Genomic DNA, 20031 nt, shown 5'->3' with positions numbered 1-20031 from the left:
GTGTATTGAACTTGATAGTTTCAAATTTATTTGTGGTATCTAATAATAATCTTTAACATCTTCTGTATATTGAATCTTATAATTGTTTTCTGTTTTGCTGTATGCTTTTTTGGCAGTTTGTACAGAATTTTGTTACTATTACTAGCTTTTGAAAGAATTCCATTTTATCTCACTGTTTTACAATGAGGGCTCTCTTTATTGGCGATTCCATGATCAAATACTTGCATAAGTATGTATCTGTTGAATCACTTGACTTTCATTTGGACATTGTTTCCTATCCTGGTGCAACTATTGAAAGATTAGCTAGCAATATTTCTGTACACAAAAATTATGACTGGGTCTTAGTGCATGTTGGCACAAATAATGCATCTTTGGATACTATTGAAGTAATACTTAAAAAATATAGAGCTTTGGCCACTGAGGTATTACTTCATGACCCAGGTGCAAGAATAATTTTCTCGAGTATTGTTCCAAGAGATTTTGATTTCCACAGAAAGGAGTATAAGGAATCGGAGTATTATTTACAGACACTAAACTATAAGGTTCGAGCCATAAACTGTGCACTTAAAGAACTATGTTATTTTCAAATGTTTTTCTTTTGCAGTTCTTTCCAGCCATCTTGGAAAAACTATCTTGCAAGAGATGGCTTGCATTTAAACAGATGGGGTAATAAGCTGCTTGCAGGTTGTTTTCTTGAATCCTTAACAGGATGCATCTCAGCAGATACAGCATCTAAAAAGGTAAGCATGAATACGTTTTTTTTTTTTTTCCCTCACAATGATTTTAAAAATTTATGCAAGCCTGAAGTCGATAATTTATAATTGGTTTTTGTTTTATTTTCGCAGATTGCAAAGACGCAGTCTTCCAACTCTGGTTTTTCTTTTGATGATTCAGAGTTTCCTCTATTGCCATTTTTTCCCGCAGCATTTGTTTCTTCTGCTAGGCCAAAGCAAGAGTCTGCCAAGCCAGTTCCTAGGCCCGTGCAACCTGCTAGGCCAAAGCAAGAGTCTACAAAGCTAATTTCTACACCCGTGCAACAGTCAGCTGCTCTGCTGACGAAAGATATTTCTTCTCTGCCATCTTCTAAAGGTAATACTCAATTTGTACTGCCTGTGATCCCATGCATTCCATTCAGTCAGTTTAGTGAAAATGTTTTTAGTAGTATTCCCACATCAAATAAATTTTCAGTTTTGCCAACAAATTGTAAAATATTGCATGGTGGAATATTCGCTCGCTCAAAATTGTTTCTATTCTAAAAACTGTGTTTATTGTGGGAAAACATATTCTATGCGGTCCTCGTTTTCAAATCACCTGAAGAAATTTAAATGCCCTCAACCTGTCAAAGACTGTTATCCTAAACTATGTGAAAAATGTTTGAAGTCCTATTCCTCTAAATCTTCTTTTTCAAACCATTTAAATCAATGCAACAAATCAAAAACTCGTGTTTTCTTATCCCCATCTGGAAAAAATTTCAGTAGGGTTTTGGAAACAAATGCATGTCTGACAGAATCAGTGGCAGGACCTGCAAAGGATCTACAAGCAAGTAGAGATATTAAATTAACATCTTCAGTTTCAGATATTTGTCAAAAATTTAAACGTCCTTCCAAAGTTAAAAATACATATCCTAGAATTTGTAAATTATGTTTAAAGTCTTATTCTTCTAAATCCTCTTTTAGCTATCATTTAAAGCGTAGCTGTAAATCTGAGGTTCAAACTGTATCATGTTTGCCAGTTAAAAGTAACTGTATTGTATTGGATAATAACTCTCACAAGGAATCAATAATAAACCCCATTGCAGATGTAGGAATAAATCAAAATGTACATAATTCTCAATTTATGAGTGATAATTATGAAAAATCCCCAAAAAGTTTAAAATGTGGTAGCATTATTCCTGTAAAACCTTTTAAAAGTCGTCAAGAAACTTGCAATTTTACCAAGAAAAATGAACTGTTTTTTTGTGTACAATCTGAGTGCAATCAAGTCTTTTCTAATCTATGGTATTTAAATAAACATCATAGTGCTGTGCATCAAATTCAGAATGTCAAAACATTTTCTTTTGATTCTTTTAAGAATTTTAAGATTTGGTTAGAAGCTGCAAGTTCTTCTACTTATACTTTTTTCCAGAAATCAACAGGCAAAAAAGTTTTGGGTGATAAAACATTTCATTATTATGTTTACCAATTTTTTTATCCTTCATATCTGTCAAGGATTCAATCAAGAGTAGAACGACATGCTAAAAGATACCACCCACTTAAAGAAAATACACGTAATTTAATCAAATCTTATTTATTGCTATCATTTCCTGTTTCAAAAATAGTAAGCTTAATTCGTGGTGATGCAGGCTGTCGGGATAAAAGAAATTTGCCCAACAAAAGAAGTTTTTATTTCTCGGAAGACTATACAGTCTTATTCAAGGCATCTACATAATACAATAAAGCCGATTAATGATGCCATGTCTGTTTTCTGTACTGTGGAGAAATTAAAAAATGAAAAATATAATCCCATTTTAATTTTCAAATTACTAATGTCGGATACTATCTTTGGACCTTCTTATTTGGATAGCTTACCAAATTGTGAAAATTCTTTTGCATTAGGTTTTCAAACTGAAGCTCAAAAAGACATGCTTATGAAACATTCCCATAAAATCCTTTGTATTGATGCTACCCATGGCACAAACCATTATGATTTTTTTCTTCTTTCATTGCATGTGCAAGATGAATATGGTCAGGGATATCCTGTTGCGCATTTTATTACAAATGATTTAGATTTTCGTACATTAGTGGCTTTATTTTCTAGTTTACATTGTCGCATTCCTAATTTGAAAGTTAATACAGTCATGACTGATGATGATGGTTTTACTTTTAATTCTGTATTTGGTCCCGATATCAAGCATCTATTGTGTCAATGGCATGTATACCGTGCTTGGAAAAGGCAGTTGACTGTTAAAGTCCATGATAAATGTCTCCGTATGAAGATGTCGTATGAATTATTAAATATAATGAATGAAAAGTCTCTAGAGGATTTTGATAATAAAGTTTCAATTTTTATTAGTAAATATTTAAATGAATGCCAAAATTTTGTTGATTATTTTGTAAAAAATTATTCTACCTGCTATAGACAGTTTCCACATGGTGGTACCAATACAAATAATTACTGTGAATCGTTTCATAATCAGTTAAAAACTGTATATTTTGAGCGTAAATTTAATAGGCGCATAGATGAGCTAATTTTAACTCTTTTAAAGATGGAAACAGATAGGTTTTTAAAATATTCTTCTAATGTTGTAAATAATGTTCCATTAAATTCAAATTTCAATAAAACTATTAAAGAAAAGCATGAAATGGGTGTAAAAATTCCTATTAATGATACAGTTAAACATGATGATCAATGGTTAGTAAATTCATAGACGAAAAAGGGAATAGTATACTCAATAAAAAAAATTACAGATGTTTGTCTTTTATTAGATCATTGCTGTTTTAAATGTACTGATATTAACTGTACAGTACTATGTAGTCATTTGTATGTGTGTTCTTGTGAAGACAATAGTAACCTTTGCAAACATATTCATAAAGTACATTTATTGTATTCTGAAATGAAAACATACATAACAGATGATTTTTATGCTGTTGAAAAGGAAAGAAATGCACAAGGAATTGAGCCCCAAATCTTAAATTTGGAATTGAAAGGTAATGTTTCGTCTGAATGTTTTAACACAAAAGTAGCTGAATGCAAAAAACTATGCTCCGAGATTTTGGAATTAATTAAAATTCCTCTTATTCAAGAAACTATGCTAACTAATGTAGTAAATTGTTTAAATACTTTAGTATCTGGTATGCGTGGAGTTGTCTGTCACAAAGATGATCCTGCTCCTGTCGCACCTCGGTTATATGTTGCTCCCAATCAAAAAATTCCCCCACAGATTAAATTTTATAAAACTTCTCAAAGACATAAGAGGAGAAAATCATTTCAGGAAAAAAAATGGGAAACGGCAAAGATTAAATGAAAAAAATATTGATGAACCTGACAGTATTATAGATGAGATTGCACCTTTACAATCGTATCATGCGGGAGAAATTTCTAAATGCTTTAGTCGTGATGAAAAAAGTAATGATGATCCTGATGGTCATAAAAAGGAAATTATTCCTTTAAAAGCTTATTCTGCTAGAGAAAATTCTGTATGTACTAGCCTTAATATATTCAATAAATTTAGTAAGATGAATGTGGGTAACCCTACTGCAACAGTAGTAACTATTAATAATATCAATCTTTCTTTTTATATATTAAAATCTTTAGATCCTTTTGTTACTCGGAAAGAAGAGAATTATCTAAAGTCTGTGTCACCGAGCTTTAAGAAGGGTTGGCTTTATGATTCTGCTATTGATGCTTTTCTTTTTCTGTTAACCGAGAAATTCAGAAATTGTAAAGCAATAGAATCCTTGCAATCAGTTTTAATTTTTAATCAGAAGGATATTCTTAAATTTTCTTGGATTCAAGAGTTGCCAAATCTAGATTTATTAATTATCCCTGTCAATTTAAATTGTCATTGGACTTTGATTATTGTTAATATAAAACTTAAAACATTTGAATATTTTGATCCACTTGTTGGCAGACCAGATAATAATACTGCAATTTTGGTTAGGAAGTGGTCTAAGATTTTAAATAAATTGCTTAATTCAAAAAGCCACTGGCAGATACTTTTTCCATCTCATATAAAACAAACTGATGATTTTAATTGTGGAGTTTATATAAGTTTTTATGCACATCAAAAATTGAATAAATTTTCTTTAACTCAGGACTTCAACATACTTTCATTTAGAGCCCTAATGTTTGAACAGATTACTAAAAACTTAAATTTTTTAAATCTTTTATTGTGAAAATTTTAATTTTTATATTAATTTAAAAATAATAAATTTGATTAATTGTTAACCTTACTTAATGGGAATTATCCCTTATCCCTTCTAAATTTTAAACACCATGAACAAATAATTCCCAATGGTTAATTTTAAGATTGTCTAAAGTTTTTTAGCTTTCTCTTAAGCTTAACTTTTAGGAAGTTCTTTTATTATTAGTTTCACAGAAGATTTAATGCAAGTTATGATTGCTAATCTCAGTGAGAATAGATAATTTTGGAAATGGAGTGCCTTGATGGTGTCAAGAAAAGGTAAGTGACTAAATTCAAAATTTTAAGTTAATCACATATTCAAAACAGGAAGAAACAAGCTCATAATGGAAGCAACATACTAAAAACGACTTAATATAAGTATATGATTGTGTTACTTTAAATTGTTCTTGTCTCATTTTAATGGGTTTATTAAATGTTGTTTGTTATTTAGTGAATTTAATTTGAATCAGTATATCAATAAAAGCTCACTGTTACCAAAATAGTATATATTTTTATAAGAAAAATAAATTAATTTTTTATACTGCAGTTTATATTGTTATATTGTATATATTTCAGTTTATTTATTTTCTCCTGTCTTAAAATAAAGGAACAAATTCCCAATGGTTTAGCTGAAAAGATTGTCCAGAAATTTCTGGCTTTCTTTTTAAGCTTTTAACTTTTAGGAAGTTCCTTTATGAAAAAAAAATTTAGTATCAGGATAAATCCATACCAGAAATTGTGGTGAAGCTTACAAGCCAGATAACAGCCTCTGGAAAGAGTGTACACTTTTGTCCAGGGGTCTTGTTACTCGGCTACAAACCCCAACATCACGAGTTTGCTCCTCGTCCTCATCAATCTTCCTCATTGGTGACCCTGGCTCTGAACTAACAAATGTATCCAAACAAGAATTCAAGAAATAAAGCAGTAAGTGACAGCTAAGAAATCCAACATTTTCCATGCTATAGCTGCGTTGTATTTAAAATTAAAATAGATCATTTAGATAATATGAAAATAATTATATTTCATTTGTTTAGTGTACATTCTTATAAAGGGGGGGGGGCATAGAAATCTGTATAAAAATTATTTAGATGTAGATGGTTGAAATATATGTAGAAATTTATAATGTTATATTATCTATTCATTGTCTGCATATTTCATCACTTTGCCATGCTTGTTGAAAATCTGCAAGGATATTGCTGAGCTTGATTTTTCTTCTTTCAGCTCATATAAAGATGTATAGTTCTCACACTCTGAAGTGAAACAAAACAATAAGAATATGCTACATTATTACTTTTCACAAATTACAGATTTTTAATGATTCTATGTTATTTTATTTTTCCATTTATACCTATTACTTAATGATTTCTTTTTACATAGTTAATAAATATAATTAATCTTTGGTTATCAATTAATTTAATAAATGTCTCCCAGATACAGTTTTCTTTTCTTCATTTTGCAAATGAAACAAATTTATAAGTGCTTGGAATAGTATATAAAATTAGTGAACTTAATAAAATTCATCTATTTCTTTGGCACATTGGAGTACTGAGAGAATATCATTATAACTTGAAAGAATAAAATAAAAATGTCAAAATAGAAACAAATTTTATATTTAACAAAATTATTTATGATTTTGAAGATTTGTATTTTAAAAAAATTAATTATAGAGTGGCAATAAACTATCTAGCAAGGTAAAAAAAGAAAAGAAAAAAAGTACTGTTTCCTGATTTTATGTTTTATATAATTTACTACACAGCACATTTTTGCAGTGTCTTGCTTGGAGACAGTTGACTGAATATTTTTTGGAAAATGTGACTAGGTTATTGCCAATATCCAACGTAAAAGGCCATGTCTATGAAATTAAGAATAAATATACAACATCTTTTTAGTCTTTTTTTCATAAGGTAATGAAGATATTTGTTAAATATTGTAAAAATTTTAATTATGAGTTAAGATTTTTTATAAGCAAAATAGGTATGTGATAAATCCTAATTTTAAAATGACAAGTGAATCACTAAAAAATCAGCTCATTCAGTTATAAAACTTTTCCTGCCAAATGCTGATATTGATTGTTTATGCTCATAGGGTGTGAGTGGGAAATTTCAATGGAAAAAAGAAAGGTAGAATGTGAATACTGGATTTTATGACTATACTTCCTACTTTTAAACTTTCAGCTTGAGAAAATAAGTTCTTGTCTTTTTTTTTTTTTTTTTTCTTCTTTTTTTCTAGGGAAGAGCTGATTTTCCGTTTTTTCTGTGAAATTCAGAAAGAATGAGTACCAAATTTATAGAAAAAAAATAATTAAACTGTGTTAAAATTCTGTAAAAAAAGAAGCCTCTCATAATATATGAACACTATATTTGGACTAGTTTTTCCTTACCAAATTTCATTTGAAGGCTATATTATTGCATGCAATTTTTTTTTTTTGGATGAATTAAATATATTGGATGTAAAAAACTCTGTAAAATTAAAGTAATTTTCATTTTTTTACAAATGAGGTTTCATTATAGTGTTGACAAGTTTTTTTTTAACACATAACCAGTCTGAAGAATTAATAATTGTATGAATTTTTTATCCAAGAAATTTATATCCTAATATTGAAGACAAACTATTTCTTTTTATCTAAATGATGAATGAAACAGCTTGTCACTGAAATATTAAGCAATTTTTATTTTTAAGAAGTCAATCATGCGGTTATTTCTTTTAATAATTTTTCACATCTGATAGTTTAGCAACTTATGTTCCTTGCATTGTTTTTATTCGTGTAAAAACAAGTTCATTTTCATGAAAAATATCTTCAACAGAGTATATGTTGATAGTCTGAATACAATTCTGCAGTGCCTGAATATGACCTTTTTATTAAATAGACAACTGCTTAGGTCCCTCTAGATATTTTTTTTGTGTGTGTGTGGTATTTCCGATAGTTTCATTTTGTACTGTCGCCTAGTGTACAAAAGCCGTGCAAACTTAATTATTATTATAAATATTGATATTAATTTTAGAATATTTTTCTAGCAGTTCGTTATTTACTTTTAGAGCATTGTTCTACCGAAACTTTTATATTTTGTTGTTCCATAATTTAAAAAAAAAGCTGCATTATAATTTAAAATAAATATATCAAATCTATAATTAAATATTATTTAGATTGTCTTTAAAAAGTCATAAAACTTATTTTGTGTTGAATTCTTCGAAAATTTAATTTGGCATTGCGATATACTGAACTTTAGAAAGTGATCCGCAATAAAAATTTTTGTTATTTCAGTTTGATGAAATTTTCTTCTTAAAACTGTTTATATAGATATTGTTAAGGAGAGGAAAAGAGAAACGACCCCTTGAGGGTTTAATTGGCATTCGAAGACTTCGTTTTAGTCCGGTTCACTATCTGACTTATGATCTTCAACTTCTTGGAAATATTCTTTATAAGAATTTTTATTATGATGAATGGGTTTATTTTTCCATAGCACTCCTTTAAAGACTTTCATTCTAAATTTCTAAACGTTATTCTCTCTGACTACTAAAAAACACAATTGCCCCAATGATAGAAAATCGTTTTCAATTGAATTTTTTAGAATTGCAAATAAGTCCTTTAATTCGACTTTAAGAATACATTGTGATCAGAGACGTGTTGAAAGGAGAGGGGATTATTGCTCCTAAATTTTTTTTTCCCGAACTTGCTCCACATTTTGGTACTTTTCATGATAATTCGACTGGAATATTTTATGTTTGATTCCTCTGATTTTATTGTACCGAAAATAATTACTAACGAATATACTTAATATCTTTGGAATGTGTGTGAGTATAAATTAATTATAATTAGTATATTAAAAAAAATATTTTTAAAATTTTATATAAATTACAGGTAAAAACACGCACGGAAATAAAATAAATTTCATCGGAAAACTCATTTTTGTATTTTTAAAATAATTTAAAAAATGGTTTGTGTCTGATATGCTTCAAAATTATTGAAGGAAAAATTTAAAGTTTTAAATAATGTTTAGGTGAAAAATCTAATTCAAATTTTGAAAAACTCTTCCTTAATCTTTTAAAAGGTCATTTTTTTTTTTACACAATCATGATTTGTTAAAATATTTTTAGGATTGAATTTGGCTTAGGAAAAGTGACTCATTTAGCTAATTACATTAATTAAATTTGGTTTCTTGATAATTAAGTAACAAATCAAGACACACTATTTTATGTGAAATAAGGAACTGAAGCATCTAAGTTCCTGTCTTATAGAAAATTTGTCCCCTCAGGGGCTCACCTTCTTTAGGTGGGTACAGGCGTTCCAATCCCGAGGTACCCAGGGATCTTTACTCTTTCTTTTCTCTTCCTACTCCTCTATCCCTTTTCTCTTCTTTATCCCCTTTTCACTTAAAATCCCCCCTTCCCCTTCTGTTTTCTTCATTCTCTCGACGGTAAGCGAGGGAGCTTGCCATGAGAAGCTGTCGCCGCTCTGTTTGCTTCTTGCTTCGCATGGACAACCAAAAACTCCACGTGTTCACCGTGCGTGGTGACCCTCTAAGGGTCTAAACCGAAATGTACCACCCGTCTAAACGGGTGGTACATTTCGGTCCCTGATGCATCAATCGGCCGGTATCCCAGATATTTGACTGGGCTGCTCAAGAAGATCAAGCGAAGGGGTTACTCCTTGGGCTTAGCTTTAAGGGTGGTCACTGTCCCCGGGGGTGACTCTCAGCGTATAGGTTCCTAGGTTCCAGCTAGCTCCATGATAAGCGCTAAGGCTGGGAATGGGAGCCAGTGGCTCCTTCCCTTGTTGGGCTCCGTGGAAGGCGGTGTCGTCGTGGCCCGAATCTTTTTCCCCCTTTTTGCATGGGTTTTCAGACACTTTGCCATGTTTACCTATCACTGAAGATACTAGATTTCTAATATTACACACACCAAAGACCTTTCATAGTTCAAAGATTGATTTCTTCATTTATTGATGATGTGAAATCTACTAAAAAACTTCCATCCGGGAATCTTCTTATTGAGACCTCATCAAAAACACAGATTGCTACGATGCAGAAATTAACAAAACTTGAAGACTTCCCTGTAGAGGTAACTCCTCACAGGACACTGAATTATTCTCGAGGAGTCATCTCTGATTTAGATCTTTTTGATTGTTCGGAAAATGAACTCATTCGGGAATTGCATTCCCAAAAAGTTTGTGCAGCTCATCGCATAAAAATTAAACGTAATGGTTCATTCATTCCAAACAAAACATGTCATTCTAACTTTCAGTAGTCCGGAACTTCCGAAATTTATACGTGCTGGCTATATACAATCCAAAGTTAAACCATATGTACCGAATCTTCTACGTTGCTTTAAATGTCAGAGATTCGGACATTCGCAGGGAACTTGCCATGGCAGCCGTCGATGTGCCAAATGCTCAGCTGATGTTCATGAAACTTCAGTTTGTAGCTCACAAACCTTAAATGTTTAAACTGCTCTGGGCTCCATCCTGCTTATTCCCGTGACTATCCTAAATGGAAAAAGTAATTCAAAGCCTGAAAGTTAGAAGAAATATTTCATACGCAGAAGCGAAAAAATTTGTTTTAGACAGAACACCCAAACCTGGCCTTATTATAGTGCCGCCATAAGTTCAACATTAAAATGTACTTGTTCTCAAACCGAATTACTTTTGTAGTCAGTTTTACCACACTGATGCGCAGATGTGAAATTAATTCGTCTATGCATTGGACACACATAGACATTTGCTGTTTGGTGAACAAGCCTGAAGTTGAAGCTTCCTCATTGTACGAACTGTGGAGTGATCAATTCTATTGCACATATTCTTACTCAATGTCCTAATTTTACTTCTGATCGTTTAACTCACTTTCATTCGCCTATTTCAAATTTACAGGACCTGGACAGGAGGTGAGAAACCTCACTGAAAATTTTTTACTTTTTAAAACCTACTGGTTTCTTTCATAGCATTTAAAATTTATTTTTATTCTTGTACCAAATCATTATAAATCATAGACCTTTTAAACTTTTGACGTTTTACAATGTATCCTTGTTTTATTTACACCTTTATGATGGAACTGCTTAAATATCCTTGTGGATGACACAACTTGCCCTAAATTGTACCTTGTGCCAGAAAACCTAAACTATACCATACCATACTATGGAAAATTTGAGTCAGAACTTAAGTAAACCTACATAACTTCACACAAAAATTGAAATATTTGGGAGGAAGCATATTTTCCATATCTCTTGAAAGGGTTAATGAGCATCAGCAACGTAAGAAGTAACTTTTGTAGTTGCAGATGCGATGATCTGTTCTGTAAACCATTTTGAATGATTTTTGTCATGCATGGTGAAATTATAAACAGTACACACGTCTATAAACGCTATCATGTTAGAAATATAATCCAAATCTTTGCACTATGTACCACATTTGGGTTCATTAAATTTGTGTTACATGTTGTATCATTTTTATTTTATTAATATTATATTCTTTGTTAGCACAATAAGCAGTAAATGAAAAAAAAAATTGAATGGATTAGAACCTAATAATGGATAGCAGGTCAAAATTAAACTCTGTAGAGGCATATAGGCAAGCAATACAAGTTTTTTTTGGGGAAGGGGGATCTGAAATGTTTTGAATACAAAACGAATTCTAAACTGTAGTATATGAATAATAGCATATCAATTACTCATTAAAAAATCAGCAATTTTGCAATTTCATGGGAAGAATTTTAATTATTTCCCTATAATAAGTATTTGTTTTTTGAATTTGCAATATCAGAGATATTTCATAAAATCAGTTTACATTGAACCAGGATTATACAACATTTATTTATTAATATTGTTTAAATTAAATATTTCCAGAAAATGAAATAGCAAAGCATTTAATTTTTGCTAAGTTTCAAGAGAAAGAATTTTGGCATCTTATTTGTTAGAAAGCTATTTTAATTTAAAAATAAATTTTAACAAAATAGCAAATTGTTAAAAGGAATGAAAAATAAATATTACTCTTTTTTTGCTTCACTATATTATGTGAAGAGATGAAGTTGCAATGTAATGTAAAAGTTTGGAAACTGAAGATTAATATAAAACCAGGACAAGGTTTATATAAAATTAGAGATATTTTAAGGACTTAAATCTTAAAACATTTATTTGACACTGAGATAATCAACAAATGTAGTTGCTGAATGGTACCAACTTTAATTGTATTTAAAACAAATTCACTAATTCATTAATAATTAAACAAATTCATTAGGAGCTGACTAAGTACTATTTATTATGCTTGCATGAAACTTCTGTATAGCTTATTTTAAATATACATAATTTCTCAATCCTTTAAAAAAAATATAACATGTATGCATTTTAATATCATACAATGATCATTATATTTCTTTAACGAGTAAAATATTGTATTAAAATTCTAAGTGCATTATATGAGGCCTCATACATCTGTATAAAGCCTTCCATAAAAGGATTTTAAAATATTCACCTTTACACGAAAAAAGGTATTCAATAGATTGGCATATTTTACCTTCATTGGAATATGAAAGTTTTTGTATTGGATATATATGTTATTGAAAGAACTAATTCAAACCAATTCAGAAAAAAATATTCTGAAATTTTTTTTAAAGAAATATAACATGGCTATTTAAAATTACATTATATATATATGTATAGCAAAATATTGAGTAAAATACAGAAAACGTGTTATTAGAAGTATGTCTTTTATTGAAATTTGGATATATTTTAAAATGGTTAATATGAAATAAAGTAAAAGCAGATGGTATTAAAATATTTCAATGTAAATTCACACACAAACAATTAAAAAATTCACACATATATGAGTTGCTTGATCTTCATAATTTATATCGAAGGAATGGCAATTAAGAATTGCACAAACTGTCGTGGCATTATAGTTTGAGAAAGACATTTGTTTGACTAATTCTGCTGAAATTGCTATATAAATAGAAATCAATGTCTAAGTCTATGTAGTTGATTTTAAGAAGTAAAAAAAACAACCAATTTTATATTTTTAAAATACAAATTTTCCTTTTCACTTTGAATATGTTCAATATATGAGTATTTTTTCCCCTACATATTCCATTTCAGTGCAAAATAAATAAATAAACAAAAAAAGGGCAATGCTTATTACGACTTGTCATGTAACAATTAGGTAAAATTAGTATTTAATAAGAATGTCAATCATTAGTTGGGCTTAAGTGTTATTGAAACAAAGGGGAACAAAAAGTAAAGAGATGAAAGTATTTAAAATTGAGGAAATATGAATATCTGCAGCAATAAAATTCTGATAGTTAAATATGAACATGATAATCATTGTTAAAAATTATGACTCAATACTTGTGAAAACATGATATTGATAGAAAGCCTTCTTTGCATGTTCTGCACGAAAAAAGAAAAAAAAAATTACTAGAAAATAAAATCTTTGAAATATATTTAAAAAAAATCATTTATCTAAATATGCTACTTATTTGGTGATACATACAAATATACTTTAAATCATAATCATCTCACATGTTACTGAAGATTTGTAAGTTAATGTAAATGGAATAACATTATGTACATGATAAAAAGAACTATATTTTTATGTTTACTATCCCACATATATCAACAATTGCTCATAAATTCTTTCACACTTCTGTGTCTCAAACCACCTGTGAATTTTCAAAGATTAACCAGACAGAATCTGACACACGTTTGCTGTTCATTTCCAAAATGTAAACATACACAATCAATCACGTTGGCACGTTAGCCAATCACATGTACGATTGCATTGCTCATATACATGGATATACGTAGCGGCTTTCTTCCGCGGGCTGGGATTGGTCAATAAGAAAAGTGAATTTTGGTACACATTCTGGGGTACACATTTCCTCCAATCTTCCTCGTTCCGATCGCTCATTTAGTTTTCCTTAGAGTTGAAAGAGCAAGGTAAATTACATTTTTTTGCATTTTTGCCAAAATTAGTATGATAAAAGCAGATGCCATTTGAAGGTTCTTTATATTTCCGGAACCGGTCTCGAGAGGGGCTGCGTCCGTAGCTAAACTGTCTATTCCTACTTGGCGAACGTGTTTGGCGTATTGTTGAAGTGAGCTCGCCAACCAATGTAGTTAGTTGAGCTACTTGCTGCTCAAGTTGAGTAACTCGGGTGTCGGAAGTTGTAGATGTAACCTTAACTGTATTAATATTTGAATGGCATGTCAAATCACTAATTTTATCTGCGATGGATGCCAGACCACCCAAATCTTCTCTCAAAGCAGCTAAGATCGTTTGAGTGCCGTTTGGAAGTCTACCTAGCCAAAGAGATTTCAATAGTGGTTCACCAACAGTCTCACCAGCCAAGGCCTCCATGCGTGTTAACAATTGAGATGGCCTCTGGTCGCCAAGCTCTAATCCTTGCAAGAGTGTACGAATTTTTGAAGCCTCACTTTCGGAATGTAATTCAATCAAACGTTTTTTTAAAGTAGTATATTTATCATTATCGGGCGGTTTCAAGATTATGTTACTAACAGAATTTAAAATATCACAATCAACTGCAGAAATAACATAATTAAATTTGGTATCATCAGCAGTAATTCCGGCCAAGACAAATTGTGCCTCGAGCTGTACAAACCATAATGCAGGATTAGCCTTCCAAAAAGGCGGTAATTTGATGCCAACACGAGAAATTGTGACGTCATTGCTGGCGGAATCTTGATTATCATTAGACATGTTTGAAATAAGCGAGGTCAAATTCACTATAGATCATTAACTATTCGCTAAATTTTAGATTTTTTTTTTAGCTTAGAAAATCTGAATGTCACCAAATATAGTTCAACGATGCCAAAATTTTAGTACTGAGTCTATGGAGAAAATTTGGTTTTGGCGTGAATCAGAAGTAAACATTGGCGCTATAGGGCGACTTTTGAAGGTTTCATAGGACTACTATTAAAGATTAACTAAGATCAGAAAACACTAAAAATAGTTATAATTCTTCCTAATTTTTGATAAAAGGCAACTTACTTATTGTTTTCATTTGATGCAGAGAGGTTTTGAGTGATGTCTTATTGTATTTCCCAGTTTTTTACTTGAATTGCTTCAATGAAGAGTTCCAATTACCGTCTATGAAGATTTTTACTTGGGTATAACTTTTGAATTATAGGCCGGATTCCAAAATATTTTTACCATCGTAAACAGAATAACTTCTTTTTTATTGACGTAAAATTTTTGAAGATGGGATACGGAGGATTTTGATGATGATGGATTTCGAAAGCTTCGAGTAAGAGCGATAGATAACGTTGTTTTTCGTTAAACGATCAGGTTCGCCATTTTTTCAGAATTTTCTGATGACTTCATTTAATTATTTTTCAAAATCGGAAATAATTTCATTTGCTTTTCGGGTCACCAATGTGGATGTTGGCTATAATATTCAAATTGGATGACGGCTTAAAAAAATAACTTTATTTTACGGAAACATTAAGAAGAAGAAAGATACATTTGCAGTTAAAAATGCAGTAGAATAAAATCTCGTGCACGTATAATAAATCGCTTGCAGGATCACGCAACTTAAACAGTAACATCGTTTTGATGAAAGCAGGTCCACCACAATACTATCTAATATCCATATCTGAAAATGCATCAGTACTGCTTCAAATAATGGATTTAAGTAATGAGAGTTTGCTTTCTTATCCAAGTTCGAAAAAAAATCAGATCCTGATGTTTCAAATAAGTTTTGTAAGAATTGGTTTGCCCTCTCATGAATTCAAACTGTACAAAAATCAATTATTTAAAAAATGTGATGCTATTGCAGTATAAATATTTAATTTTAAATTCTATGCAATACTTCTATATATTTAAATTAGAAACATTTATAGCGTGCAATATAAAATTATTTTCCATTTTAATTATCACTCACCAAAAATTTAACTAGTAAAGATTTAAATTTAATTTGATTTAGTAAGTATGGAAGACACATTTTTCTTTGTACTTATATAATAAATACAAGGTGTCCATAAAAAAAAAAAAACTCCGCGGTTTTAAAAAATTATATCAAATTATTGATACGAGTTTGGCCAGATCAGTTAATTTTAAAAAAATCGACAGCTCATCAAATTTTATTTACAACAGTTTTAGTTTGTTTTTCAACTCTAAGCAGCGTCGTACGTCATTGACTTTGAAGTAATATAGCAGAGGCTCATTCCATAGTACAGTGCGATGGCGACGCCACAACAAAAGGCTGATTAGGTTATCTGGCTTATAGAAACTGGATCTGTTACCAATGTACGGTGAAACTTTCTTTGCGAGTATGGTGGTAATGCACCTTCGGACCATTTGTCAATGGCTACGTATGTTCGAAGAAACGGGTAGTGTGTAACAGTGAAAGTCGTCTGGTATAGGGATGACAAATATTTTACGAGCGGTTATTACGTAACCACTATCAAAAAGTCACAAATACCAGTGATCAATACTTTTCAAAGTGGGATGTGATATTCAAATCCTTGATACGATCTTACTGCTGATATTCCGACTACAGGTCTTGGATCATGATAGAAAGTAAAAACTGTTCACTGGAAGCTCTCGAACAAGAGTTCAATCATGCATGGGGTATGTCCCTTGTCTACTGATGCACTTTCAAGGAACATACCTTCCACAAACAGTTGTGGCTGGCGGCGGGACCTATTGATCACAAGCACAGCGCTTCCTATTACACCGAGTCCGATCGTGACCTCCGGTTACGGTTTGAAGCCAGAAAATATTTCACATTTAAGATTTGTCTTTTTTTCTAGACTGTTACTTATGTTTCTCCGCCATGTTCTGCTTTATTTTTTTTGTAAATATTTAGTTTTATATAGCCATAATTTTTTTAAAACTTTTATTTCATAATTATTATTATTGCATTCAGCATGCAAAAATGGTACAGCGAAAAAAATAAAAAAAAATAAAAGAACAATGTGCAAAACAATAATTTCTTGTTATGTATTAGACAAAAAGACACTTCCACATGCCTTCATGCCAAATAATTTTTAATTTTGTTTTTTCAATATTTTTCATTTTATTAATTAATAAAACTGACAATTAATAAAATTCAATTGTAAATATTTCTTTTTAGTATTTTAATTGGATAATTTTTATTCTTAGTTGAATTCATTTATAATTATTTGTATTAAACTAATAGTTCTTATTTTTTAAAAATTATTTATATTTAAGATTTAATTTAGAATTTTTGTAAGAAATGTATTATATTTTACCTATTTAATATTTTAAATGTTTCAAAAATTACCTTGAACATGAACAAAAGTGTATATAAACCTAAAATATTCATAATTATAATAATATGTTGTTGTCATAAGAAATTTACCCAATTATTTTAGAAGATTTTCTTACACAGAGATTGCTCTAGGTAAGTGATGCCCTCAAACACACCCTGCAAAAAGAGGCAGGTTAAAAAAAAAATTTTGACAGCAAATTCATGAGTATACAACCTATTAATCACATGGATTGTGTTTATTCATTATATCTCAAAAATTTTAATGACTCAAGCTGGAAAGGGTTAATGCAAAATTAATATTGCTACTTACATAAATGAGTAGATGAATTTGCCCCTCTTCATAATGCCATATCAGAATTATACAGTTTAAACACAAAGTATTTCATTTATGATGAAAATTTAAATTTGTGTTAATGAGTTAATGGCCATAATAAATAAAAATATTTTCTTAAACTAATCTTACTTTTCCGTCAGATTTACAAAATGTTATAAAAAATTGAAAGTGATGTCATTTACATATTTTTGTTAATCGGTATTGTCATTAAAATACATCTACACAACCATATATCAGCTATTTTATTCATAATACATCTTAAATATACACATGTGGAAAACCAGGAACAATGATTCCGAAATGAACAAATTTTAAACTATTAATGGAAGTAAAAAACTTATTAAACAATTTTTTTTATATATATAGTTAAGAACAACAAAATAATTTAGTGATATTTTGAATTAAGTTGATGTAATGTAGAAACAGAAAGAAACCATGGAATACTTTTCACTAAAGGCTGTATAATTCAAACTGCAATTTCCTCTGCATGGTCTACATTCCTAAATAGGCAAAAAAGAACTGACAGTTGATGAGAGAATGATTTTTTTAAAAAAATATATACTATACATGAAATACTTCTTTTAATCTTTCTTTACTTGTCCATAAACAATATATAGATGTTAAACCCAGACCAACAGCTCCACCAATACCACATTTCCGTAGACCACCTTGAAAAAAATTGATTTTTAATTATTATAGATAATAACCAACAAACATTAATAATTATTCTTTTGTCAATTGTTTAGAATAAGTACATTAATTACACACAAATTATTCTTATTTATGAAAATTAACAATGTCTTTACACATTTAGAACCACACACATTTTACACCAAATAGAAGTTAATTTCACACAAAACACTAAAGGATTCTGACTTTGCAAACACTTTCATAATTTAATGGAAACAAAATACATTAAAAAGTGTCAATTCTATAAGAATATCTAAAGCTTATTTTTGACCTGTGATTAGGAGAATGAAGAGAAAAAGACAAAAATTAAGAAATCTTTATTTACATCTAAACAGATGAGCACTATTAAAATATTTTAGATTTACTTTTTAAATTACATTGCTAAAACTATTTGATTATGTTATGCACTGAAAATTTACTATCTTCAGCCTTTTCAAGTAGTTTGCTGGCAGATTTCAGCAGTTTAAAAATTTTCCCTTCAATTTTCAATAATTTATTTTATATGCAATGTATTTTCTTATGCTTTTCAGAATGTGAATTTCCTACATATTTTTAAAAGTTCTTTTTCTTTTGATTTGAAAATTCCATTGTGATATTTCAATTTCACTGAAACCAAACATTTTTCTAAAAAATGTTTTTTATTCAAGAAAGAAAGTCCTTTTAGTTATAGTCTGATCATGGGATTGTATCATTGAAATCTTAAAAACTTTCCACAATTTCTTTTGACCTTGCCACAATTTCTTTTGAAACTTTTGACCTTTTCAATATTTTGATGGAAACTTCTTAGTTCGATTCTTAAATACTTTACACTCTTCTTCAATTATATTAACCCATTTGTGCAAAATTACATAGTAATGAGTCAAACTCACTTATATGTTGCTTGTAAGTTAGCAAATGTTATTCTCGGTATATGTGTGTTGCAATTGATTTTATATGTTATTACCTATACTTATATAAAGCTCAATGTGGGTGTGTGTGTTGGCACTCTAACAACTACCAAATTTGGTATGTGTATACCTTGGAGGTAGGAAATGTGCACCTGGGGTCCCTTTTTTTGAAATTTTAATTATTAATTAAAAACTAACTTTCACGTCAAAAAAATCTTCTCATTTTCCCCACCGCCAAATGAATAAGGTTTTAGGGTTTCCCCGCCATGCTAATGAGTGTTAGGCTTAACATTTTATGGCCAATTATTTCAAACGATTCTGTTTATTTTCTTAATGTTTGATGTATTTAAAATTAAACATTGCTAATTAATCGATCTTTCAGATTCATTCTGAAGTTCTTTTAAATTAAAATAAAACAGAAAAAAGGAAATTAAAAATTTCTAATCTGCATAGCGTTACCCCAACTGGCGTAGAAAAATTCACGCATTTGCGTTATCGTAACTGGTGTTGAAAATTCACGCATACTCATTGTGTTCTGATTGTTTACGTCTATTTACAACGGAAGCGGACTAGATTTAAATTATTTTTAGGTCAGTTGTATGTTTTTGTAATTAAATTGTATTTCTGTTAGTTCAAGTTCATCGTTTTTTAAGTAATTTTTTTTACCTGTTTTCGACCGATTATTTTAAACGATTCTGTTTATTTTCTTAGTGTTTGATGCATTTACAATTAAACATTGTTAATTAATAGACCTGCTCATGATGAATCTGAAAAAAATTTGTTGACAAATTCTTGAAATATTACATAAATTAAGAAAGATATTCTTTAGTGCCCATAAAGTTTAAACGCCCAGTGACTGTTTTCAGTAATCACAATCATATCACAAAAAAATACTTTGTTTGAGTAAAAAATATTATTATATTAATTGAAGATTAATCATTTCCACTTTAATTTAAAGCATAAATTCTACGGGAGCTAACAGAAAATGAGAGAGATACAGAT

General features: G+C 29.9%; 3 protein-coding genes across 3 annotated transcripts in view; 1 reads left to right on the top strand and 2 right to left on the bottom strand.

The window, feature by feature from the left end:
- The first annotated feature begins 51 nt into the window (after nucleotides 1-51).
- LOC129963004 (uncharacterized) lies at nucleotides 52-10317 on the top strand. Its single transcript, XM_056077007.1, has 3 exons — nucleotides 52-740; nucleotides 846-1089; nucleotides 10124-10317. Exons 1-3 carry the CDS (start codon nucleotides 183-185, stop codon nucleotides 10315-10317), a joined length of 996 nt encoding a protein of 331 aa, XP_055932982.1. The 5' UTR covers nucleotides 52-182.
- Nucleotides 10318-12569: 2252 nt separating this feature from the next.
- On the bottom strand, nucleotides 12570-14836 carry LOC129962750 (uncharacterized). The gene has a single exon (XM_056076735.1). The coding sequence runs from the start codon at nucleotides 14580-14582 to the stop codon at nucleotides 13773-13775; it is 810 nt and encodes a 269-aa protein (XP_055932710.1). The 5' UTR covers nucleotides 14583-14836; the 3' UTR covers nucleotides 12570-13772.
- Nucleotides 14837-18004: 3168 nt separating this feature from the next.
- Nucleotides 18005-20031, bottom strand: part of LOC129962749 (mitochondrial import inner membrane translocase subunit Tim23-like) — a 28846-nt gene continuing 26819 nt past the window's right edge. The window contains exon 7 of the mRNA XM_056076734.1: nucleotides 18005-18120. Within this exon, the coding sequence (XP_055932709.1) occupies nucleotides 18014-18120 (107 nt within the window). The 3' untranslated portion in view covers nucleotides 18005-18013. The remainder of the gene's footprint in view (nucleotides 18121-20031) is intronic.

This window comes from Argiope bruennichi, chromosome 3 (assembly GCF_947563725.1).
Source record: "Argiope bruennichi chromosome 3, qqArgBrue1.1, whole genome shotgun sequence".
NCBI classification, from domain to species: domain Eukaryota; kingdom Metazoa; phylum Arthropoda; class Arachnida; order Araneae; family Araneidae; genus Argiope; species Argiope bruennichi.
The sequence above is the reverse complement of the archived record's forward strand: the minus strand, read 5'-3'. Positions and strand labels throughout refer to the sequence as shown.